The sequence below is a fragment of the Molothrus ater genome, chromosome 2 (assembly GCF_012460135.2).
Source record: "Molothrus ater isolate BHLD 08-10-18 breed brown headed cowbird chromosome 2, BPBGC_Mater_1.1, whole genome shotgun sequence".
Taxonomy (NCBI): domain Eukaryota; kingdom Metazoa; phylum Chordata; class Aves; order Passeriformes; family Icteridae; genus Molothrus; species Molothrus ater.
In genome coordinates, this window is record NC_050479.2 from 70,519,958 (window position 1) to 70,546,372 (window position 26,415).

At 38.9% G+C, this 26,415-nt stretch overlaps 1 protein-coding gene across 3 annotated transcripts in view; it reads left to right on the forward strand.

The window, feature by feature from the left end:
- Window positions 1–26,415, forward strand: part of ATP8A2 (ATPase phospholipid transporting 8A2) — a 319,087-nt gene that overhangs the window by 48,629 nt on the left and 244,043 nt on the right. For all 3 annotated transcript variants that reach the window (XM_036404098.2, XM_054518567.1, XM_054518566.1), the window contains exons 4-16: window positions 610–708; window positions 1,579–1,624; window positions 5,755–5,795; window positions 7,647–7,720; window positions 10,824–10,893; window positions 12,293–12,420; window positions 13,433–13,544; window positions 14,073–14,238; window positions 16,550–16,677; window positions 17,890–17,967; window positions 22,023–22,111; window positions 22,818–22,862; window positions 24,159–24,234. In XM_036404098.2, the coding sequence (XP_036259991.1) occupies window positions 610–708; window positions 1,579–1,624; window positions 5,755–5,795; window positions 7,647–7,720; window positions 10,824–10,893; window positions 12,293–12,420; window positions 13,433–13,544; window positions 14,073–14,238; window positions 16,550–16,677; window positions 17,890–17,967; window positions 22,023–22,111; window positions 22,818–22,862; window positions 24,159–24,234 (1,152 nt within the window). The remainder of the gene's footprint in view (window positions 1–609; window positions 709–1,578; window positions 1,625–5,754; window positions 5,796–7,646; window positions 7,721–10,823; window positions 10,894–12,292; window positions 12,421–13,432; window positions 13,545–14,072; window positions 14,239–16,549; window positions 16,678–17,889; window positions 17,968–22,022; window positions 22,112–22,817; window positions 22,863–24,158; window positions 24,235–26,415) is intronic.

Consider the following 26,415-nt stretch of genomic DNA (forward strand, 5'->3'; position numbering starts at 1 on the left):
GTATTCTTTTATTGCTTTCCCTTGTTTTTAAAATGAAATGGTAATGTAGTAAAAGTTATTTCTGTTGTTATGCTTAACTGCAAAGCAATTATTAAATTTACTTTAATAGTAATTTTAATGGGGTATGTAGTTGCTAATTGAAATTGCAAGACAGCTTGGAGACTTCTTTCCATGTAGTTTGTAAAGTCGAACCTCTTTTATTCTTAATAAGTAAAAATAAATGGTGTCATAAAACATGGAGCTATTGACCATTGTGAGAAAAGAATGTGTGACTTTCTTGTGAAACTTCTGCTTAATTAGTTCAGATTATCTCTGCTTCCATGTGAAGCAGTATAATTTTCTTGTAAAGAGAAGAGAAATAGAATGAAAGGCATGTACAAAAACAGTCTTCTAACTTTGTTATTGTTTCTTCAAACCTACTTGGACTGTAGGCTAGTTTGCCCACAGAAATGGGATATCTGTGAGGTACAGGTCACACAGTAAATCAGAGAGCTTTGTGTTCTGTCTTCTGAGAGCTTTGCATAAAATTCTAAATGTACCAGAAATTAATTTTCAATACAAATACAAAAGGAGTCTCTTATATAGGGTCTCTTTTCCCTCTGTTCACAGCAAATTCCAGATGTCTCTCCAACAGGAAGATATACCACCTTGGTGCCATTGCTATTTATTTTAACAGTTGCTGGCATCAAAGAAATCATAGAAGACTATGTGAGTATGATTGATGAGGATGGGGATGAGTATGATGGGGAAGGCTGTGCTAAAGACCAAATGTCTCAAAAGCTATAAAATGCCACAAAGCCATGCATCTCTGAAGTCTCTTGAGTCATTGCTCAACAGCAGCAAAATATTGTTTTGACTTTCAAAGTGCTTGACTTGAATTTCTGTTATGAATACTGAAAATGCACTGAAATCAATAAGTATTTTCATTATAGTTGGTGAACAAGAAAACAGTAGAAGTTAGGACATTTGTTTCTTCCTCTTCAAGCTTGCTTATTAATGCTTTTATTGGAAAGACAGTGTAGAATCCTGGCAAATAGGTGACCTTTTCAGATGGTCTTGAATATGGGGGTTGGGGGGAGGCAAGAAGCTTAAGAACAGAGAAGAATGTTTTGGGGAAAATCTGCTCTAACTTGCTTGTATACTTTACATGAGAACAAGGTCCTTCTGCTCTGCAAAGTACTGATGAGAGAAATCATTTGGATATCAGTCTAAACAACAGCATGTGGAATTTATGCACGTGGATATTTATCTAAATATTGTGGTCCTTATTGTTCCTTTTGTTTTTCTTCAAAAAAACCCACCTTTGGAGACTTTTTTTTAACCTCTGATAAAGGTTTCAGCCTGACTTCCAACACAGTGACTTTGACTTTGAAGTTTATAATTATACTCTTTATACTTTTTACAAACCATTTGAATTTAGATGATCTGTGACTTTTTTAAAAAACAGAAAAAAAAAACCTGTAAAGGCAAAAAGAACCCAATGTATCATCTTGCAGTTTTTGTATTTTTAGCTCTAATCGTTCTCAAATTTGTGATGAAGTGTAATGAGGTGTAATGAAATGTTTTGTTTCCTTACAGAAAAGGCATAAGGCAGACAGTGCAGTGAATAAAAAGAAAACAGTAGGTAAGACTAAACAGTCTTTAAGTATTTAAACGCAAATAGTGAATGCTTACTTTTGTGCAATTCTGTTGCTTTAATGGTCGTGATGGTGAGGAATGCATATCTTGTGCACTAGGTACTTACCACTAATTTAGGATTTTACTTTGCTAAAGGTTTCAGACTGATGATTGGTGGCCTGACACTTAAGGGTGAGGCATTGGGAGGATTACTGGAATTTATAAGTTCATGTAATTTCAAGGTTATCCAAAGTCACATAGTTCTCAGCTCCTCCAAGAAAACCAAGCAATTTTTTTCCTTACCAAACTCCACCAAAACATCCTGAACTAAAAAAGCCAACAACCCCCTGAAACGTTAAAAGCTGCTGTCAGAAGAATTTAGTGTCATTTTTGGAATTGCTGCTGCCCTTTAAATATAGTAAGTATGTGGATTTTTTAGCTTTGCTTTCCTGAAGTGTCACTGAAAGAGAATCTAACACTGATATCCACTGAATGCCTACATCTATCCCTGAGGTATGGCCATACTTGTCACTGTATGCCTGAAGACATTGCTGTCATTTTCTTCACCTCCCTTAACTGAAAACCTGTGCAGAAAATAGGAAGAACTTGTCAAAGGCCACTCTGTGATTGTCCTGTGCTGTAGTCATGGCAGCTCGATGTTCCGGTGTTGGACAGCTCCACTTCTGCTCCTCTGTGCAAATGTAAAAGTGAAATGGGAACACAGGGACTTGAGCTCCAAGAAGAGCCCCTTCCTCCCAAGCACAAATACCTGAAGTGTCAAAAAGCTAGAGGAACACTTAAAGGAACATGGGGATGTGAGCAACCTGCTAGCTCCATGCTTCAGATAGTCCTGCAAAAACTATGCCAGGTTTTTTCACTGAGTTTGTGCTTGAAAATTTGGGTTGATCATTAAGATTGTTTATTAATACACATCAAAAGGCATTGCTTTATTGGTTCTCCTAGGTGATGTTTCTACATGAGTCTGGGAAGATATTTTGAGTGCAAGAACACTGTATTAGTCATAAGCAATTGGCAATTAAGTGGCTGTAGCACAACAGGCCTTGTTATTGGTGATATGAAGGATGGCCCTTTCAGAGGTCAGAGAGGCAGTTAGAATTCGTTTGTAGGTAGAGAAGGTGTGCCAACAAACACTTCAAGGGATGTTTGTCACAGTAATTGTGGAGAGACAACCTTAAAGAACACGAGGTGTTCTAATGGAGCTAAGGGAACGTAGCACTTGAAAAATTATTTGAGTTCAGATTTTATTTTTTACCTTTGAATACTCTTAATAAATTTTCAGTCTGATACTTAAAACTGTATCCTCCTACTTCTTAAGCGAAGGCTAAAGAGGCTTATTCTTGAGACACGTATTACCAGAGTGAAAAGATAACTTAGGTTCAGAGTGGGATTAAGATGAAATAAATTTAGGTTCTCTGTGTGCCTTTAGGTTGCTCTTATAGCTGAGTGGTGTCTAATCAATGCATTCAGTGTGGAGAGCATTCGAGCTCACTGCTGTCTACTTGGCTGTGTCCTGAACTCCACTGCCTGCAATGGCTGGTTGCTTACTGCAGCAGCAGTCATGTAGGCTTTGCATTTACCTTGTTTAGCTTTTTAGAGCAGTTGTGTATCTTCAAAGTGCTTTTCCTGTTTTAAATTTACCATAGAAAATACCAGTTTGCTTTGCAGAGTGGCTTTGGTATGTAGGAATTAAATTCCCTTTGGAGCAAACTAATAAGTCTGCCCCAGGTGAGCATTTGCATTAGGAGATGGAGTGTGTTGTTTAGGCTCTGAGCCAGTGTTTTTTGTCTTGCATGGCTTCACATGATGTCTGTGGTGATGACATTAAATCTAGGGACCAGACTCCATATAATTCTAAGTGAAGCCCCTTAGCAGTGTATTGCATAGGTACAGAGAGCTCAGTAATAATTTTTCTGATGTATTGATCCTCCCATTGTCATATAATAGAATAAGTAATGAGCATTTAATATTGCATGGGATGATCTCAAATATTAGACAAGCACAGGTCTAGCAAACTCTGGAACAAGACTGATGGGAGATGCTTCCCCTTCAGTAGCCTTACTTCAAATGGCCTTGCATGGCTGGATGTGAATGTCAGCATTAAGTCCTAGATATAGAACTGGGTTTTGGTCTTAGAAAGCCTTAGATAGAAGGTTTATATTGAAACTCTCTTTTTAAGTTGAAGCAGTCTTTCTAGGTACTTGTCCTTTGTTGCTTTAACCAAGTACCTTTTGACAACGAATAATTCATCAATTTTAACCTACTATAAATATTCTAGAGAAGACATGTCCTTTTCTGTCCTTTGGAGTACTCCTATAAAACTGGGTTGAGCAGAGTAGGAGGTGTGAAATTGCAACCCCAGAATTTCTGAACTGTTTTATGTCTAATGGCAGCTTTCTCTTTAGACTGTGGGATTATGAGTTTAAAAGGAAATAGTTGAGTAATAGAAAATAGCTTCAGTAATTTGCTTGGGTATTTAATTTTAATCACTAAATTGATTTCAGTAAGCATTGCAAGTGAAATTGTTCTCTGAAGTAAATTGCCTTCCAGACCAGGTCTGTAGCACTTGATGCTGCAAAATACCTTTGTGTGTGAGCATACAAATGTCAACAGAATGTTTGCTGAAACATCTCCGAAACTTTCTAGTGGAATAGAGAGCTGGCTAAACCAGGAGATTTTGAGTGTTGCAACTCCTCTCTGAAGGTTTGAGTTTTGAGTCAAGGCTGCAGGTATTTGGCTTTCCCCTTGAGATTCTGGATTCAAGCCTTCTGAGTTCTGAACTCAGCAGAGCTCTGTTCAGCAGCAGTGTATATGAGGGATGGAAGGGGTGCACCAAAACTGTTATTCCCCTAAACTGCTGTATTTGTTTGGTTGAAAGCTCAGCTGTTTTTTAACACATCACTGGCACTGCTTCTGTTGCTGCCTGCCCATTTTTTGTTAAATAGTTTAGTTCACTGCAGTCCATTCACTATAATAGTAAATATCAGGATTCAGTGCTTCAGTGTGTGTGGCCTGAGAACAGGAGTCAAGAAACTTCTGCTTCATCTATTCTGACAAGTCTTGCATTCCTGTTTGTGGAGTGACATATCCTAGGTAGGATGGTCAAGGCTGTATTCAGCAGAATTTTTTTCTGAGAGTGTGGTATTATTTTCAAATGAGCCACATGTATGAAATGCATAGAGCTGAGAAGATTGTTCATATTCAAAAGTAGGGGACTGACGTCTTCAACTCTGATATGTTGCACACTGCACTTTTTAAACACCTTTGAAAACTGGCTGCAGCTGCTTTCAGTGAAGGTGAACTTGCTGTGCTTGGACCTGGACTGGACTGGGTTACTCAGCAGTAATTGGGCATATTTGACCTTACTGTTTTGGCTGGAGTAGTCTTAAGTATGTGTAGAATCACCCAGAGGAGGTGCTTAGGTGGAAAGACATGCTGTGGGTTAAATGACTAATGAGTGTGTTAAGATGGCAGTGTAGAGCTGGAGCCCTACAGAAACTGAGGTCTGTTTTAGAGCCTTGTTTTCTTTTTCTTGTTTCACTCTGAATTTCAGAGGTAAGGATTCCCTGTCTGACAAAGCTGATGGTTGCTTTTCAGCAGGGCTTTGAGCCTGCTTGTCAGTTAAGGCTCAGATTTATATGGGCCATGGGTAATGGTAGTAAAGTTGGATGTGCCAGAGTCAGAACTTAATGAATAAAATGCAGGGAAAAAGATGAGAAGTGAAAATTCTGTGGTAAGTCATACACAGAGTAAAGGTGCTTCTTGGTACTGATTGACAGTGGGCAGTGATGCCTTTTGTTTTAAGGAAGGTCATTTCCCAAACAAGAAACAATGCTGCCTATCTGCATGTTAGTATGAAGTGATGCCATGAAGAAATCAGGCCACCAACTGTTGTCTGGCAGGAGATAAGAACTATATAACTATGAAGGGCAGATTCTTCCTCTTTCTTGGATTCACATGCCCACAGCTGTGCACAAAAGAAGTTCCAGCTTCTGAAAAATAAATTTCTGATTTTTGTGTTAGTTCCTATTGTGTTTGCTACTGCTGATACAGTTGTTCTGAAATTTGTCTGAATTATGGCTATTTTTTCTGTAATCTAATTTTAAGCTTTCTTTCCAGTTCTAAGAAATGGGATGTGGCAGAACATTATGTGGAAAGAGGTAAATAAAACCTGAGGATGGGAGGGAGGGAAAGCAAGTGTTCAAGAATTACTCTAGCCAGAATTAATTAGGAGGCTTAGAAATAATGTATACTATGTGAGACTTCTCTGTCACTTGGGTTGGGGGGGTGGGAGGGATCCTTTCAGTTCCAGTAGTCAAAATTGCCCTGAGCAAGGCACCTGACTACCCATTTTTAAATCCTAGTACTGTGTTACAGTCAAATGCTAATGGACTGTTTTGTTTTTCCTTGTGCAGTTAATAGGTAAACTGTAAACAGTATTTTGTTTGTAGTCTTCCTAGAAGAGTAATTTTCACTGCAATGCTGTACCTCCCCTGTAAGTCTAACAGAGACTCACTTTGCTGCCTGTGCTGGAAAGTCCCTGGGCTTTGAGACTAATTAGTAAGTTGCTTGCTCAAGTAAGAAACACAAGCCCTGCTGCTACCTGAGGCACTTGGGACCCATGTTCTATGAGGCCCTTGGCCAGGGTCTGGTGAGCTTTATTTCTAAGACCTGGGAGTTGCTGAAATGCCTTAGGAAGTATCGATCTAGTTGTGGCTCTTAGTGCCTTTTAAAGGATAAAATTAGCCCTCTTATCTAGTAATTGAGGAAAAAGTACACCCTTTTAAAACCTCTGAGGAATGAGATCAGTTTCAAGACACCTAAAAGCTATTCTGCTGAAGTGTTAGGCTATAGTAGAAGCTCAAGATTGCCAGGGATTCAGATGGCTAATGTTGGTTCCTGTTTATGCTGTTCCAAGTCCTATTTTTGTAGAAAGGACAGTGAATTCAAAGTTTAAGGTCAAGCCTGGAATCTGGGTTTTTTTATACCCTCAGGCATTTCGTGAATTGACTTGTGTCTGTAACTGCATGTTGTCCAGGTTTGCATTTATTTTTAAGGAATAACAGTTCTGTATTATCCACCTTGATCACTTGAAGGCAGACTTCTGACTTTTTCCGTTTGTTTTTTTGTGCTGTAAGTGGTAGGGAATTTATTTTTAGTGGTATCTGAGAAAACTAATGAATCTGCTTGTTCAAACATACCATCTGTTTCCATTTTCATAAATTAATATCTTGAAAGTATTTTAAGCCTATTTCAGACTCTCAGTGCTGCATTGGCATTAAGCAGCCTCATCTTTATTGGGCAAACCTGGTTTACTGTTTTGAGAGTGCTACTTGACTCTTTTGAGAATGAAAGTCCCATGCATGTGTGACTAACTCAAGGTGCTGGAAAGTCTTAGGCCTGTGTAGGAGGAGACACAGTATTCCAGAATTCAGAACTCTGCATATCTCAGTCAAGGAACGACAGGATTCATAGAGATGATACTATTTGCTAGTGACTAGTACAAGCAGTGCATCTAAGGAGAATTGAGGGAAAATGACAGTGATGATTGGGTAGGTAAGTAATACAGGTAAGGAATAGAAGAAAACTCTTGATACTTAATGAAGGGGAAGTGTAAAGATGAAAGGTAAATTTTAAATATTCTTACTAGAGGAAAAAATATGACTTAAGAAAACCCCTGAATTTGCATAATGGCAGAATTATAGAAAAAAAGTAATTTTTATTAAATGCAAGCCATAGAAGTTCACAACTTCTAATTGTGTGTATCTAATCTATCTAATGAGTGTACCTTTTTTCTCTATAGAATTTTATGCTTTGCATTCAGAAAAGAGAAGGCTTTGATATTTCCAAACTTGCAGTGAAAAGTACTCTGACTTTCAGAAAAACTATCTAGCTGTTCTGTGCATGATGCTGTTCTTCTGACTGGGTGAAAGAAAATAACAAACTAACATTCCAGACAAGCGAACTGTTTGTTTTTCTCTTCCATGCTACTGTACTCCTGGCCACCACAGGTAGCAGTAGGCGATATTGTGAAGGTCACCAATGGGCAGCATCTTCCAGCAGACATGATCATAATATCTACCAGGTATCCTGAATGGGTGTGGAAGTGATGTGTCTGATGAACTGAGGTGCAGAGGACTTGAATCTCTGTATTTGCTATTAGTAAAACCAGACATCAGATAGCACTAATTCTATTCCACATCTAAAATCAAATTTCAACAAGATTCAATGACAAAATATGGCTTTATTAGGCTTTGATTCATGTATCGTTGTAGATAGGCTCTTCTAAAGCAAGGCATTTCCAAGACTTCACTTTATGAATTGCAGGTACTTAATACTCTGTATTGATGAGTTTGTTGGAAGACTGAAGGGCCTTAACATGAGCTTCGTGCAGTCAGTGGTTCTTTGCCCTTCTGAGAATCCCTCCACTTAAATAAGGAAGCTTAAGTTTTCTTCCAGTTAATTCCCCTGAGTATTCAGCATATTTTCCTGTGCTCCCCCAGGAAGATTTCTCTGTCAAATACTAAGTCGTAAAGGCGAGCTCTGTTGGCATGAAACAAGAAAATAGCTTTTGGACTTCATTTGTTCACTACTTCTCTTGGATACAGCTCTTGTATGGCCCATCTCTAGCATAGGAGGGACAGTAACCTGTTGAGTCCTTCTTGGATTAGTTTCAAGAATGGGACAACTTCCTGATGCCCCCCAGGACACTTTTTGCCCTCTGGCTGCTAGGGTACTGTGGACTCATGTTGAACTTGCCGTTGACCAGGACCCTCAGGTCCCTTACCATGGGACTACTCTCCCTCATCCCATTCTCCAGTCTGTACACACATCCAGGGTTGCCCTGTCCCAGGTGAAGAATCCAGCACTTGCCTTTGTTAAACTTCGTATGGTTGGTAGTTGCCCAGCCCTCTCGTTTATCAAGGTCTCATAGTTCCTAAAAGCATTTGAGTGGTACTTCACTGCTAGTCTAGGTTCTGGATTGTGTAGAGCAACTTGAGGCTGAATCAAGACCACAGTTTGCTTAGACAGATGAGGTGTAAACAAGACACAACAGCACAGCTCCTGTTCATAAATATGCTTGTAATAGCCAGACCTTACAACACCTCCATAATTCCCTCCTCTGTGTGTGTGCTTTTCAACGGTGACTGCAGATTGCTCTGGTCTCAGGGATTCAGTTCTCTTACATGATCCAACTTTTAAGGGAACTTGGTTTTTTCAAGCTCCTGTATTTTCTGCTCCATCCTTCTTGTCTGTGCTGTTTCTGAGAGGTTTCAATTTTTTCTAAGCTATATGCTGAAGCTCAGTCTTTTTGAATTACTGCACAATGAAGGATAGAGGTACCTCCATTCCATGGTATACAGTACTGTATTTTTCAAAACAAGCCTCAAACCTTAAATAAGTAGTTGTCAACTTAATATGCAGTTAGGCTGAACTTGGACATCAATAATTTTGTTTCAGCATTGAAGAATTTTTTACTACTTCTCTAATGTATTATACTAAAAACCCCTTCTGACTTATTTCTTAACTGTGTGAGCCAGCTTTTTGTTCTACATTATTCTACTAACCTGCTGTCTTTGATAACCACATAATAAATAGAAAATTTAACCCAAAGCATGTTGATTTGGGAGAAGCTTTGCTTGAAATAAATAGCAATTTCTATGGCAATTCTGCTTTATAATTGGTATTATTCCCATGATTCCTTTAAATGTCAATACTGTGTGTCCTCAGTTCACCAGAAAGCTCTGCATGTTCTGAAGGGGATGGATTCTTTTGCTTGTATATGTTGATTTTTCTGTGTCTGAGGTGATTGTCAGAGGTAAAATCGACAGTTGTTTTTATCTGAACTCTCTTTTCCTGTACAGCAAGAAGGTGACATCAAATTTTACATAAAGAATGAATTAATATGAAGGAAAAATATTTTAATTCAAACACAACTTTGCATGGAAACATGTCCACATTTCTCATTTCCACAGTTCATGCCATTTCTGTGGAAATTAGAGGAATTGTATTGCAAAAGGTCTCCTTCCTGAGCTAACTACTTCAGTTGTAGTAGGTAAGGTGTTTGACAGAGGTAAAATTGGAATCAAGCTGGACTCTCATCAGTGTCTTTCTTGGGTTCAGATTCAAATTTACTGTGTAGGAGGGGACAAAGAATAGACTCAACCATGTTTTCTTTTCAAAGCAAAATTATTGGAGAGAATAATCTGGCTTCTTACTGTGTTATAAATGTACCTGTCCATTTCTTAATTATTGTTTTCTTAAGGGGCCTTTATTGCTGTCTGTTCTGTTGATTGAGTACATTTGCTGTTAGAACAATTGGTTACTTTGGAAAAAACCTAGCCATTTATCAAGAGTATGCAAAGTGATATGCTGAAGAAGCACTTGCTTGAGTCCAGGTGAGAAACTGATATTCCTTAGCAGCCTGAGAAGACAGTGGGCAGAAAAATTGTTTTGGTGGTGCTATACAGAGGTTTTGAATCTTGAGTGGCATGTCAGGAAAAGATCCAGTAAAAGTACCCTTCCTTATCACAGGTACCACCTATGCTGAGCTCCTCTGTTAGATATAGATAAGAGCTTGACTAATAGAAAGTTCAATTCTAGGAAGATGATTTTTGTCCCTATTGGTAAGGGCAGAAACACATCTGGAAGATGGTGGTAACAGCCTTCAATCCTAACAAACCCTTTTCTCATGCTTGAAAAAGAGCTGTTTAGCAGTGACTTCGGGTGTACTTCCCTTATTAAGGGGATCTTGCAGACATGATTTTGTGTGTACAGCTCACAGACAGAATTCAATAGCAGAGAGCATTGCTGTCTTCATCCAAACATATCCCCTTTTTATACTGTTCAATATTTGCTCTTTCATCCATAGCTCTTGCAATTGGAAGCAATTTAATGGTTTGTAATTCAAAATAATCCACTTTCGGCATCTGAGTTTATAATGACTTGTTAAATTCTTACTGTTTTTTGATTTAGACTTGTCTTTCTTTGTAGTTTGTTGTATGACTATATCCAAAGACATCTCTGTTAAATATGTACTTTGAGCTTTCATGCTGGTATACTACCACAGTATGGTTTTCTGTCTTCTGCAGTGCATTGAAGAAGTCTATGGTGGACTGTATTAGTGCAAAAAGTAGTGTACAAAAAAGTACTGAGTTTTAATATTGAAAATCTTACACTCCTTACAGTGAACCACAAGCCATGTGCTATATTGAAACAGCTAATCTCGATGGGGAGACGAATCTTAAAATACGACAGGTAAAAAAAAACTAATTTAATTTTTTTTCTTTTAGCTATTTAATATTAGTTATGAAGCAGCATCTAGCTTGCATGACAATACAAGTGCTTTTTTTTCATTGTTGTTTTTTAAAAAAGCATATTTCTCAAGTGGCTGTAATTTGCCTTTTCAACAGATACAAACCCAAGCAGTAATGCATCATGTGGAAGTGTAAGGAACTAACCTGGAGCAAGTATTTTAAGCCCAGAGAGACAAATCAAACAGACCTTGGATGTGTTTTGCTGAAGGTCTAGTTAGTGGAATTTAAGTGCTGTACATAAAAAAAAAAAATCAGCTATGCTTGTGATGAGAGTTGCAGTGTCTCCTGTCACAAGTACTATTTTATGAGCATTATGCAGAGGCAGAAGCTGAAAAGTATCTTTACATGTATAAGTTGATTTGTTATCTCTGTGGTAAGCAGAAGAATTTATTTGGATCTTTCTAGTTTTGTTAAAGAAGTACTGTTGCTTATAGTGTTTAGAAATAGGTAAGAAACTTTGGCTTCTTAATGAAAAAAAGTATTTAGACTAGGATTTTGAAACACAGATAATTTGTTTTTAAAAAGCTACACTTGCTTCTTCTTTGCTACATTTGTAGAAATGTGATTTACTGTTCCAGATCAGGCTACTAAGTGAGGTCTTGAGCTCTTGTAGGCTTTTATTTGCTTCAGGACATGCTTAAAATACAAAAATACGGCCTTGCTCTGGCTTGCAGTGCTGCAGTCAAATTCTGCCAAAAGAAACGTGAAATGGATTCCTCTTTTAATAGAAAGGCAGTGGGGTGCTCTGCATGTGCTCAGATGTAGAGTACCAATATTTTATGTTGCAGTTGTGTGACAGGCTAATCATTGACCTTGAGCTGGATCAGAGCATATTAGTTGCAGTGGCCCAAGAGAGACTACATTTAAGAATGACCATATTTGACAGCCATAACACATCAGGGCAGCTGTACTTTGAGAAAAAAGCCAAGTCTATTTGTACTGCTTTTCTCCTACTTCCTCCTACATGTATCCAACTTTGTGTTTTGTGGATGTTACTTTCCTTTTGGTTAAAGAGGGATCATGTAGGTAATGTGAATATCTGTGTAGAGAGTTTCAGTCTTGTTAGTAGTTTCCTTTGTGCCCATAATGAGTTTTCCTTGCAGGAAAGAGATATTCACTATCAAATAAAAAATTAAAACCCCAAAACATAATGAAAACCAACCCCCCCCCCCCCCCCCCAAAAAAAAAAATCCACCAAAGCAAAACAGGACCTGGACTAACAGACCTCCACAGATTTAATTATATTCTGGTTCATAGATGTAAAAAGGAAGCAACACTTTCCTAGGTTGCCTTCTAATAGCAGTTTTTGTCAAGAATTTCCTTTGAATTGTTCTGTGCAGGGTTTGTCTCAAACTGCTAGTCTCCAGTCCAGGGAAGAATTGATGAAAGTGTCTGGGAGGATAGAATGTGAAGGACCCAACCGCCATCTCTATGACTTCACTGGAAACTTGCGCTTAGATGGCCAAAGGTATTGACAACAAAGCCATGAATTCGTTTAGTCAGGATAAATGTTTCCTCTGTTCTTTTAGTCTGGGACTCTGAGCATGTGCATGTTTTTGCTGGAGAAGAGGAGGGTAATAATTAATGTTTATTAATCAGAGCATCTGCCAGTATAAGATAACACAGTTCTGTCTTTGCATGGATCCTTCTCCTTGTTATGGGAGTATTGATTTCTTTGTAATTAATGGTGATATTTTATTAAAAGGTACATCTAAAGAGAAGGACTCAAGAAAATGGTTGGGGTTTTTAGGGCCTTCTTGTTACACAAGATACACAGAGGAAATAGAGACCTTTCCCTTTCAACAAGAGCCAAAGGCTGCACCAAGGTCAGGTTTGTAGAGAAAAGTGATCCCAGAACCTGGAGGCTTTGTCAGTGTGACTTCGATTTCTAGAACTCTTGAAAGAAAAGTAGATAGTTTTAGTACTCAAATTCACAGATTGTGACAGGTTGGTAGGAACATACATGTTATATTTGGCTGTACCTGTTTTCCTTCACCAAATGTATATTACTTGGGCAGCTCAGTGCAAGAATAGCAGATGATCATTGCATCTCACATGGAAGTTATGTGGTTGATACAGGCTTTCTCAAATACTTGTTTAGTTGTGTATTTGATATAGTGTGCTTTAAATGGATGGTCTCTTTGCAAGTTCAGTGCTTCTCTGTCCTTGATGTGAGAGAGAATGTACTACCCAAGGTCAAGTGTAGAATAAGCTTATTTATGGCTGCCACATAATTTCTCAAGTTCTGGGTAACTGGAGCAGCTTTGCCCTACTGTGCTTTAGCAGGAATTAGACTTACAGAGGTTTCAGTGCTTTCTTAGTTGTGTGAACAATCTAAGCTCATTATATTGCTATTGTGTTCTTCTCCTCTTGGGTTGGGGTTGTTTTTATTATTAACTGGGGAGCGAGGCTGGGAGTAGAACTATCTTCTGTAAAGTGTTACCAAGAACTGCAAGATCCATGAACTTCTTCTTTTGCAGCCCAGTTCCTGTTGGTCCAGACCAGATCTTGCTGAGAGGTGCACAACTGAGAAACACTCAGTGGGTCTTGGGTATTGTTGTGTATACAGGACATGATACAAAACTCATGCAGGTAACGGTTTTAAGGGGATTAAAGCTATGTTTTGATAGAAGTTGGTCATATTTCCTGTATTCTCATTGTCATTGTCTTGATTTTATGAAATGGTTTGACTCATTATAGTTGTTTAAGGCTTGGAGGCCTTGAGGAATAGAACGGTCCATTGTACTCCAGTTTGCATGTGCACATGTGCAAGCGCACACTGAAGTGGAAGCAGTTCAGTATGTAAGGGGAACTAACTTTCATCTTAATTTATCTGGTAGCTGGATGGCATTTAAAACTGCGGCTTAACAGCTGAGGACATAACCTAATTATCTTCATGATTATTACTAAGACAACACTCCTGTATTTCCTTAATGTCGGGGAGTGCCTGGTGAGACTGGGAACGTGTATGTTGATCACTGCTGCTGAGCATCAATGGGATGGACAACAGGTGCTCTAAAGGATTCTGAAAGTAAAGACTGGGTTTGCTTCTGGATTTTTGTCTTGTAAAAGCCATTGCCAGGTTCTTTCTCTTTTTTTTTTTTTCCTGCTGCTGTTTAGAATTCAACCAAAGCACCTCTGAAGAGATCAAATGTGGAGAAAGTGACCAACATGCAGATCCTGGTTTTGTTCTGTATTCTCCTGGTAATGGCCCTTGTGAGTTCTGTAGGTGCCTTATTATGGAACAGAACACACGGCGAAGTTGTCTGGTACCTTGGCTCCAACAGTGAGTATGCAGGCACTGGGCCAGTGATGTATCAGACTGCAGGGGCAGCCAGGCTCTTAGCTTCACTGAATTAATACATGAAATAAGAAATAAATAAAAAAACCACAAAAAAACCCACATCTCGCTAGTTTTTTGATGACCTAATTTTTTTTTTTTTTTTGAGAATAGACTGAAATAAGTGAGCTTCCCTGTGAGGCTTCTAAAGATTAGGTAAATATCACTAGGCTAGCACCCAAGGAGCAGGGCAGAAACAGAAGAGGGGCAAGAGTTACTCTTGGATAACTGGTGTTCACTTTTTTCATCTCTGTGGAGATACCATACATTAATTTTTTCTCAAGGGGGGTCATGTACTGCAGCCTTATGTGTGTCTGACAGTATTTGACTGCAGGATGGGGAGCATCAATCTGATGCCTACTTGAGCTTTATGCTTATATAGAGATGCAAAGGATTTCTCTTTACTTCTTTCAGTTAGAAATGCTGATCTGCTCTTTTAGAGAAAATTGAAAGGTGAATGTCACAATTCTTATTTATTGGGTAAAATTTCTGTCTTTAGCTTCTATTACCTTGTTGTGAGAAAACTGATTTCTTAGCATAATTATTTGAAGGGTTTTAGTTCATTTTTCTTAGTCCTCAAATTTATTAGTTCATTATCAAAGAATGACATGAGCAATGAAGTACTCCTCAGCAGACTTTTGAGGAGGTTACATTAGCTATAAAATGTGGTGTTAAAAGCATTTTGAGATGCAGATCTTAAAGCAGTTATCACAAACTGCAAATGGCTTGCCTGCTGATGATGCAAAACAGATGGCAAGTGTATCTTCTGCAGTTTAAGAATTGCAGTTGTGGTAGTAATGAAAAAAAAATCACATAGGAATAGCATGGAAATGCCCCATATTTGACTCTGGGTTTTGTTAGTTGTAATGTATTCTTGTAGCAGTGTCAGCACTTTTCAGAATTTCTTGCCTGCTCTCCCCTTGTTTTTAATGAGGTAGTTTAAATTTGTGCCTTCCAATGACAGAAGCAGTACTGGAAAAGATGAATGGAATGAACTCTTGAACTTGCAATATAGAGCAGGTGCAACTTGCAGCAGACTTAAGATGACATTATAGTCTGTGTAGATGCCTTTTTGTAAATTGAATGCACAATTTCTATGCCTTCTGTAACTGCCATACACAGGAAAGACACTTTTTCAGGTTTGGCAGGTAGAGGTTAAATTTTGTTTAAATGTCTCATCTCTGTAAAAATTGTATTGGAAAATGTTCCAATACCAAGCATGCTTCTGTTTTCTGTAAACTTATCAAAGATATGGAATTAGGGTGTACTCACACTTCGAGGTGCCTTTGTCCAAACTCTGATCTTTATTAGGCTTCAGCAATTTTCTCTGGATTCTGTCTCCTCCTAGTTTGCTCCCCTGACTTCTAATTAACTTATGATGCTGAAAGCCCTTAGTTGTGGACTCTGACCCTGTTGTTCTGGGTGTTCTGTGTGCTGACTGAAGTGCCTCTCTAAGTTTCTAGGAAAGCGGAGAGCATACAAATGTGGAGACTTGATTGTAAAGAGAGGCTGTGGGCAGTACTGTGACCAGGAGCCTTCATCCTGTGTCTCTGCTGAGACTTGTACTTTCCTGCTGGCTGTCTATAAGTGCTTCCCCTTCCCTTTAGGACCACTTGTGATGGTAGACTTATTTGGGCAAGTTGCCCAGTGTTGTCGCCATTAGTAACAGCTTCTTTGATTAAGCAGGGTGCCTTAGTTCATATACTAGGTTGATTAAGCAGGGTGCCTTAGTTCATATACTAGGCAAGTGTTTAACAGTCGACTTGTTCTTGTTGATTTCTTTTATAAGAAAAAATTCTAAATTCTGACAATGATGTCAGATTTTATAACTAATTTCAGTGTTTATTTTTTGTTTCCTAACTCCACTGAAGCAAGTAGGCACTCTCTGAAAGATGGTTATATTACTAGTGACATTGGGAGCTCTTAATTGGGCAGTTGACACACTAGATAAATGTCTGAATTGGGTTATAGTGGGGAATACTGTACTTCTCACCATCTGTCTAGCAAAAATTGTTCATAAAGTGTTCTATTCTTTTATATATAGCCTCACCAACCTTGCCGTTCTTCACCTGGTATGGTGTGGGTGTTTTATCTATCTTCTGTTGAAATCAATATTAAAATGGCGCTTACACTAGACATCAACACAGTAGCTTATTATTTTGGCTTTGTTAAATCTGATTAGGTGAACTGCATAAAGATGATAACCCCTGTACCACTCAGACTTGTCTGCTAATGTCCTGTGTCTTTTGATCTACAGAAATGCTGTCTGTCAACTTTGGATACAATCTGCTGACGTTTATAATCTTGTACAACAACCTTATTCCAATCAGCCTTCTGGTGACATTGGAAGTTGTCAAGTTTACTCAGGCTCTTTTTATAAATTGGGTAAGTAGCAAGAATGAATGTATCTCAGTTCTGGATGTTGACATTTAATATAAAAACCCACTTAACATCTTAGTGAGATTTTCTAATTACTTTCTGATGCAACTTCTGGGAAAGGCAGGGGGAAACTCAGTTTTTATTCTATATCAGTTCTGTGCTTCACAGGAAATTAAAATATCTAGTCACAGGAAGGTCCCCTGTGCAAATCATCACTTGTATTTTAGGCTTTTAGGATGAGAAGGAAGCCTCAGCTCTTGGTTGAAGGAGGTCTCTCTCTTGGCTGACTCACATTCAGTAATTATCTTTTGAAACCTCTTTGGTATCTTACAGCTTCCCTGAGACACAGCAGAGGGCAAGACGAGACTTGTTTGAAGGTGTGGGGTTATTTTGTTGTTGTTCTTGTTGGGTTTTTTGGCTGTTTGTTTGTTTGGATTTTGGGTTTGTTTTGTTTTGTTTTTACATCTTGAGGCTGGCCTTAAGGTCACCTCTGGAATAGACCATAATGTTTTTATAAGGAGATGAGTTGATGTTGCCTCACGCAACCAAACAGTGATCCCTCTATTCAGGGAAGTTTTGACTTCAAAATATCTTTCTCAAGTTGTGGGCCAGAAATAATCTGGTAGTGGCTCTTAAGCTGGGCAAAACCAAGAGGGATACCTTTTGTTGGTATGCATTAATCCTTGGACTTTGAGTAATGTAGTAGGTTCCTGTAAAACACATGTAAGCAAAGTTTAACATGTCTGTTCCTTGAGATGCTTGTAATGTAGTAGATATGAATATCAGAGAAGTTGGTTTGGTTTGTGCAGCAGCTGTTTCTTTGTAGTAACAGATGAAGTTGATTTCATGTATCCACTAAAATTGTCTCTCATAGATGTGGCTAGAGCAACTGATTGTTCTAACTGACCACCTATGATTAGCATGGCTAATGCATGGACTTCTTTCTACTGTACTGAGTTTGGTTTTTTTTCCTGTTGCACCTGTAGTTTATTAAGTACCTATAGTTGAATCTGTCTTTTCTCATGTCCCTGTAGGATGGAGATATACTTTGGAAAGGAGGCGCCCATATTCATCTGGGGATGATGTTTGTCTCAAGCATTCAGAATGTGTGCTCATAGCATTAAGACAATCAAGCCAAGTTGGAGCTGAATAAAAGAAGAACAGAGACTTTAGTGCTTAATTTGCATAACATAAGTCTTAATTTTGCTCTCGTTTCAGGACATAGATATGTATTACCCTGAAACAGATACACCTGCAATGGCCAGAACCTCAAACCTTAATGAGGAACTTGGGCAGGTAAGATAACATTTTCTGAAGTGTCACGATTGTGATATACTCTCTCAAGAGCAAAGGTATGAGAGCAGCATGTGCAGGATTGTACAAGATGTACAAATCAGCTTTATTTTGTTGCTCTGTGGCTTGAGTTAATGGGACATTTTTATTTTCTCTAGTCTGAGTCTTACAAGTGAAATAATGAGATATCACAGGATTAAATGTAATGTCATGTAGGCAGTTTTATGTTCGGGAATTGAAACTATTTCTTATGTTCACTCTAAACTTTATTCTCAAAAGTCTTGGAGAGATGCTCTGTGATTTTGGCTGTCTATACCAGAACGGAACATCCAGGGCTAGACATAGTAGTTTTTGATGTTTCTGACTACTTCACTGGAGATGCAAGTAAAAAAAAATGCAGTTGTATTCCTGATTTAGATATTGTGATCCTTCAAGCATTTCTATTTTCAATTCAGATAAGGATAACTGCATATTAACTTCTAATTGTTGTAGGTTTGTTTATTCTGCATATAACATTTCTTCAAACTGGAAGAGCTTCCCAGAACAAGCTTACTGGATAATATGGCTTTGCTATTGGAATTTTGTAATACTGTTGAGAAATGGCAGCTATTTCCTTGACCACCAAGGTTATAGGTCTGTGTGGAGGGATAGAATGTAAGAAAATAAAGATGGTGCAGAAGGTAGTCTCACCCCTGAGGAGCTGTAGCTGTACTAATCACCAAAGATTAAGAACAGACCTGAACTTAATAAGCCACAGCTCTGTCCAATAATGATGAGTGCTATAGAAGAGTGGGTTAGCTGGTTGAGGAGAGAGCTGGAGTTTGTTGGCTGTGCTGTGAAGAGAGCTGGAGTTTGTTGGTAGTGCTGTGAGGAAGAAGGAGTCAGTGCTGCGAGGAGCTGCCCATGAGAAATCACCGAGAAGGTATGGAACTTTTGCAATATGATGATAACAGTTGGTGAGCCTGACATGATCCCATGGTGATTTGGGTAGAGAACTGTAGAGAGAGTAGTAAGGATGTGACTGTGGTGGTTTGGGAAAAAGGACTTAAACATTAAGCAATGTCATCCCAAGGTGATTCAGGAAGATGACTGCAGACCTAAGAGAAATAAGACGGTGGAGTCAGGCAGACCAAGAGCCTAAGTGCCTAAAAATCCAGATGAGCTATAGCCGGGCAGACCTGGGAGCCTAAAAGTTGGGACAATGTATGAGATACCACCCCCAAGAAGAAGAGCTGGGTCTGAGGAGCGGACGCTACACACTTGGCTTATTTAGTGCATTGGAGCAAGCCCCATGCCCCTGCCAAGGTATGGCTGCAGTCCAGAGGGGACCCAGGACAGTGTCGGAATGGCAGTGTGTGCAGCAGGACACAAGAGTGGCGCGATAGAAGTGGCAAATGGAGAGCTGCGCAGACAATATATAAGAGAAGCCTTCTAAAACTGTATAGTGGCCATCTCCACAGTAACCCAATGTGATTTGGGATGGGCTGTAGGGCAAAGTGCAGCCAGAGATGGAGCCCAGCGTAGCACTGAGAGCAGCAGGGGATGCTGTCTGGTCTGGACCTGACAGATTTTGACACCTGGATGAGCTGCTGGGGACACAATGGGAAATAACATATCAAGTGAAGAACAGATTGCTTCATCTACATGGAAAACAGAGCAGGGCAAGAGAGGCTTACAGTGACCAACTAATACAATAAAACTTTAAAAGGAAGAAGAGAATTATTAAAACAGCAGTTGGAGTGGGGACAGAGTAGCTCTATCATTCAGTATGGTGTATTTGTTTGCTGATGAAACGTGCATTTTGTTTGTGAATTGCAGCTATTAATCCTTGATTAGGCATAAGTGTAAAAGTTTATATTTCATAAGCATAAGTACACTCAACAAATACTGGATCGATGTTGTTCAAGTTCTATAGCTATTGATAAAATTATGTAACTGTTGATTTGTTACTATCCTAATATATGGCCTTTAACTTACTCTTGTGAGTTGCCTTATAAAGTTGTACAGCTATTGATATTGTCAATGTTCTAGAAGTGTAAGAGTTTCTGATAATATGTAATGTAAATTTGGGTAGTGAATTAAGGTCAGCACACAGATGCATTCCAAAGTTAAATGGAAATTAGACAAAAGATGATTGTACTGGGTTTACTATCTTTTGCAAAGGGCCCTGCAAAAGACAGTAAACACAACATTAGTTTATGAAAAGCCTTAGGTTGATGTTCCTGCTGTGATGTGTTGCCTGAACATTTGTATACTGTTAATCCTAAGTGAGATATGTGAATGTTATAATATAAATTTACTCAAGCATATCTTTCCAGAGATGCTGCAACTTTGTAATTAAAAAAAAGGGGGAATTGTGGAGGGATAGAATGTAAGAAAATAGTGCAGAAGGTGGTCTCACCCCTGAGGAATTGCAGCTGTACTAATCCCCAAAGATTGAGAACAGGCCTGAACTTAATAAGCCACAGCTCTGTCCAGTAATGATGAGTGCTACAGAAGAGTGGGTTAGCTGGTTGAGGAGAGAGTTGCAGTTTGTTGGCTGTGCTGTGAAGAGAGAGATGGAGTTTGTTGGTAGTGCTGTGAGGAAGAAGGAGTCAGTGCTGCAAGGAGCTGCCCATGAGAAATCACCAAGAACATACGGGAGCTTCACAATAAGATGGCAACAGGTTTGTAGCTGAACTACGTGAACTTCATAACAGGCATGAGTTTAGTATTGGAGACAACATTATGTATTTAAACATACGTATTTTATTGAAGGATAATAATATCCTGCTCAGTAGGGGGTAGTCAATATTGTTCCTGCTTAATCTGATCATTTTTCTTATGAATGCTGAAATTTGGTTTCTGTTTAAATCACTTTGATGTGAAGTTATCAACCTCCAAATTATGGTGTTATTTTTCCCTGAAGTAAAGGATGTGTGGCATAATGTATGTTGGTGGCCCATATGTTATTTTCAGGAATGGCTTACTAGTGATTCTGTGTAACTTGACTGAATTTTTTGATTCTTTAATTGAATTACATGTTCACAGATGCCCTTGATGTTTTTGTTTTATGGTGAAATTATTAATGACTTAAAATTCCTCAGAAGTGTGGGTACCCACTTTGACTTCTGGCTTGCAAAGGCTCCATTTCCAATGCTGTATTCAGTAGCAGTACAGTGCACAACTAAGGGATTATGTTACAAGAGGTGTAGTACAGTGTCTTGAGCTGAATGGCAATGATTGAGGAAAAGCTTCTTCTAACTATAGTCAAATTATTTTTGTCTTTGAGTTGTCTAACTCTTTCATGCTATTGTCATCCCTTCTTGGTTGAAATTCTTACCTGGTGCAGAGGTACAACAGTGGTAGCATTAACTTGCAATTAGCTTTGGTCTGTTATGGCCCTTCAAAGGTGGGAATTTTGAATCTGCTAATGCTCCCAAGAAGTTGCTTTGATGGGCTTGCCTCCAAGTTCTACCTTAAAATCACTGTTTCCATTAAGGGACTATTACTTTGGGCAGTGCTTACTGTGGCTGTGTGTTGTGTGGGACTGCTCATGAGTGGACATGAGATAAAACAGATCTTGTTTGCCTGCAGAGTGCCAGTTGGATGTACTCTAGCATATTCTATGCTTATAGGTAGGGGGAAAAAATCCCCAAACATTCCTGGTGATCTTTGAAACACAGACTGTCTTCAGTGTGTAAAATTCCAGTGAGCCTTCAACAATCTCAAGAGTCTTTGTTTTCATTTCTAATCACTCTTTGAGATTAGTACAGTTGAAAGATTTGGTAAATGTCCAAGTAGTGCAACCAAGTACATCTGTAGTGATCACACTAAAGCCTTGGCAATTGATACTTACTATTTTGAGCCTTTCCACATTTAGAGATAAAGAATTAATGCAATTAAATAATTTGCCTGATTTTTGTTCTGTAGATCTGGTAGACAAATCAAGCTGTAATAAGCCTGCATTGGCCAATATTGTGACATTTGAGCAGTATGTCTCTGAGTATCTTCCTGTTTTTTGCTTTGAGTTTTATTCCTATGCAAGTTGAAAATCAGACTTGTTTTTTCCCTTCCAGGTAAAATACCTGTTTTCTGATAAAACAGGTACTCTAACATGCAATATCATGAACTTTAAGAAATGCAGTATTGCTGGAGTGACATATGGGTAGGTATGACTTTAAAAAAAACTCTGTAGCTTAATGTGTGCGTACTAATGGTACAAAATTTTATATTGTAAAAGGATTAGAACATTCTGTTCTTCTGTTTTTATTCTAGCATGTTTTGTGGTCTTTAATTAGCAGTTTTCATTTTCCTGTCCTGCAGCACAAATTATGAAAGTCAAACCTGGGGAGTACTTCATATGAAGCAAAGAAACTTGATTCCTAACTTACCTGATCATGATTAAACAAAACCAGAAGTGATAAATAAGCTCTGGCCTTTCAAGAGGGAAGAAGTTGCAGTCCAAGGGTAGCAATTATCAGTCATATTTCTGTGACTTGAGAAGAACCAGAATTTTTTTAGAACAGTGTAGTTGTAGTTATAGAGCTTAATATTCCTTGAACAAGAGGGATGGATACCTGCTTACTGGTTTTATTCTGTTCTGTCAAAAGGATCCCTTTGAGTCATCTACATCTTTGTATTTGCTTCATGTTAAATGGGTAGTCTTAAGATCTCAAGTTAACCTTTGAATTTCATGTTAGCTAAATTAGGTATCTCAAAGGCAGAAAATTTGATTCAAATGTATGAACAGCTGAACCCATGGTTCCAGCATATGTTTTTGTGGGATGACTCATTGATCTTCGCCTGCTACCTATTTTTTTTTTGTTACTAAAGTGGAATAAATGTTCTTTTTTCCTTTTTCTACTCCTCAGTCACTTTCCTGAGTTGGAAAGAGAACGTTCATCAGAAGACTTCAGGTAAATACATTCCAAGATGTTTATGTTCTGTATAGCAGAGTGGGTACAATCTATATAAAGACTGCTTTCCAAATTGGGACTGGAAGAAGCCCAAGGGAGGGATGCATTTGAGTAAAATGGTCTTCCAGTGGGAGACTAATGCAGAGCTGGTGGGTGGTGATGGATATATTCTTCTGCATATAGATTTCATATGTGAGGGGGGTGAGGAATAGGCAGTGGCTGGGATGCTAATGCAGTGCTTATTTATAATTGCAGACAGTCAAGTTAAAAGCTAAAATTAACCTGCTTTGCAAGAACCTTACCCCTAGCTAGAGACTGAATATTGCTCTTTATGATCACTGAGTTCAGGCCTGAAGAGAATGAGAAGAAAAGGACTTCTTTATTAAAATGCTGTGTTTTAGTAATTAAACTGGGAGAGAGCTTAATATGTAGGCCCGCCCTGTCCAGAGAATCCTTCTTGTTTTTATTGGGAACTTTAATGAATAAAGGTGTGATGGGTCTGTCCCATTCCACAGAAACTAGTGAAGACCCAGAGGTGTTACAAGGTATGAGTGAAACACATTTTGATTATTGGGAAGGAGGGGAAGAGCCAGGGAGGGCTGACATGGATTTGAATGGCAAATACAGGGAAGAAGTGAATTCCCACCCAAGAAACAGATGACACTAAATGCTGTTAGAAAAGCACTGGGTGATGAGCTAAGCTGGGCTTCTGCACTGGTCCAGCTCATTTCTGTGATCATATTTTAGGAAGGTGATAAAAGGATGTTTCGTCTGCTGAGAGGCAATTTTGATGGATCCCTCTTTTCTTCCAATATATTGCTATTTTCTTCATTGCTGTGTTTTCTTTCCTTGTACCTTTCTTTTCTATTCAGTTCTGTGAAAGTTTTTTCTAGGTATTTACTTGGAGACTTAAAATCCTCCAGGAGTCAGCTTGAAGCAGAATGCTCTGACTAGGGAGGGAACTTTGGGATATTGAGTGTCGATCTATTTTATGAGCAAGCCACTCTGAAATCCATTTAGCTTAAATATGCTTAAAAACTGCTGTTGCTACATCTGTCCCAGGAGCTGCATTGATACTTGAATCTTCTGAAATACACTGTCAGCCGTAACCATTTTGGGTTTCTTGCTGGTGTTCATTTTCAGCACTTGCTGCATTACTCATATGATCTTTTCACACTGCTTTCAAGGACACTGGAGTTTTACTTTGCTTTTTAAATTTGTTTCCCAAGAAACTAGATGAAGTACTAAGATTGGCAATGTTGCCACTTGTTTGAATATGCTTGTTTTGCTCTGTAGCCAGCTACCTCCTTCCACCAGTGAATCGTGTGAATTTGATGACCCAAGACTGCTGCAAAACATTGAAAATGATCATGTAAGTCTGCTCTTTGAATATCACGCCTCTTAAATGCCCTATTCTGGGCTTGTCTGGAATTGAATGCTGAACAAATCTATTTGTGTGATTAAGTCTGCTCTGTGAGTGTGTCATGCAAGCACAGAAGGGGTAAATTGGAATCAAAATAGCTCCCTCCAACGCCTTTCTGCCCACTTGTCTTACAATTGAATTAAAGAAGCAATGGCATTGATACAGATTCTAGCTACCTCTAAGGTAGCTTCATATATTCTGTTGTATATGGAAGATAATGCTTTGTAACAAGTTATGATAGAAATTAAAATTCTTTAAAAGAAAAACTACTTGGAGTGTTGAAACATCTATACCACTTTTAACTGTAATCTGTAGCATTACAAGGTGGTTCTGGAATGAGCCTTAAATATTGCAAGGGTTTGGAGTTCTAGTTGTGTAAAGGATGTAAGAGATGGGAGTTAATTGCAAATTCAAGTTTGGCATGAGCCTTAATGATTAGTAGTCTTAGCTAGCTGTTGAGTCCTAAAGGGACCTATTCTTTGCAGTGTCAGTTCGTTGTTTATTTGGAAATCATGTGGCTATCAAGCATCTGACTGGACACCAGACAATTAATTCACCTGCCAAAAAGCATGACCCTTGTTCTCTGCAGGCTGTCTCACGGTATGGGGTCTGAGCATTGGCACGCACAAACTCAATCAGGTGATTGCTTTCCTTAGTGTAGGTTCTGCAACTGGGCTGGTTTAGTATGAGCATCTAAAATGTACTTGCCATATACAGTTTGTGTGCGGGAAAGCTTTGCTTTCTGTTCTGCTGTGCAGTACTTAAGAACTGCAGCATGGTGTGAATGCTACAAGGGATTAATTACTTGGTGTGACACTATGTATTCTGCAGGGTGATAGAGCCTAAAGGTGCCTCCTGTGCCCTAACCTCCAGCAAGGTGACCCACTCAGGACAGTGCCCCAGGTTTCCCACGTGGCTTTTGTACTCATGTACTCTGGAAAAATTTCACACTGGACATGACTTGCAACCAAGATTTATGCATATCCTGTTCCTTTGTGTCCTGTTTGTTCATTTATGGCTACAGTTATGGTTTATGGCACTTGCTGACTCAAGGTATTCATTCTGGTTTAGGTGTAGACTGCAGGTAAAATGTCTTTGAGCTCTTTCTGGCTGCTGTTGCTTGACGTATGCATAGAGAAAAATGCTTTGGTGTATTTTAACAGACTCAGCAGAAGAGATGTATCTCAAATGAGCTGTGAGATGGAATTTCTCACCCCAGCCTTGAGATGGCCTCTTATTTTAGGGCTACCTAATAATTTGATCTCTGGGTGGCTTCTACTTTGAGGGATAGAAGAAACATATGCTGTTGTAGCAGGCAAATAAGGGATTTTGGTAGCTTCCCTAAGTGTCATTTAGTCTAGACAGCTCAGAAGCCTTCTATGCTGAGCCCTTTTCCAGTCTCCTTTTGCTGGTTACTTAAACAGACAAATATTGATGTCATTGTGCAGCTGGCTGTTGGGCTGAGCATATTGTGTGAACTCAGCCCTCAGACAATGAGTGGGGAAATTACTGGGCAAAGATACTTTTCAGAGCCTGACTGTACTAGAGGAATGGGTGCCACCCTCTGGCAAGTGGTGATTTAGCACAAGACATGAGATGCAAGGACTGCTTATGACAGTTTGCTGAGCATGTTTGGGTGTATTTTTCAGGCTGTGGGTGAGAGGAGGGGCTGAATTCCAGGATAGTGGTAGAGGGAAGGGTCATTCTGGCTTTTTTTGCATTTGGTCAGCTGCTGAGGTGCATAAACTGCTTCTTTCTATCTAGACATCTATTATCTTAATTTTTACAGCTGCACATGCTATTTGCAGATGTCTGTCAATTTCTATTCATTTAGTGAACTGTGGTGAAAAACTGAAGTGTTCTAGCATAAGCTACCTAGTGAAGTTAGATGGTGCTGTACTCGGGCAATTCCCTCTGAACATTTGCCCTTCTGCAGCTGAAGGTGTGTGATCTCTTACAGGCTGTCATTAAGTGTTCATTGCTCTGCTCTTCAAGATTTTGTTTTTTTTTCAGTTCAGTCACAAGTATTAGTTTAGAACTGTCTCAGTGCCAAGTAATTTTCTTTCCAGGTTGCAAATAAAAAATTATGCACTTGTACTCATGAGACTGTCTTCCATCTGCTAGGAAGAT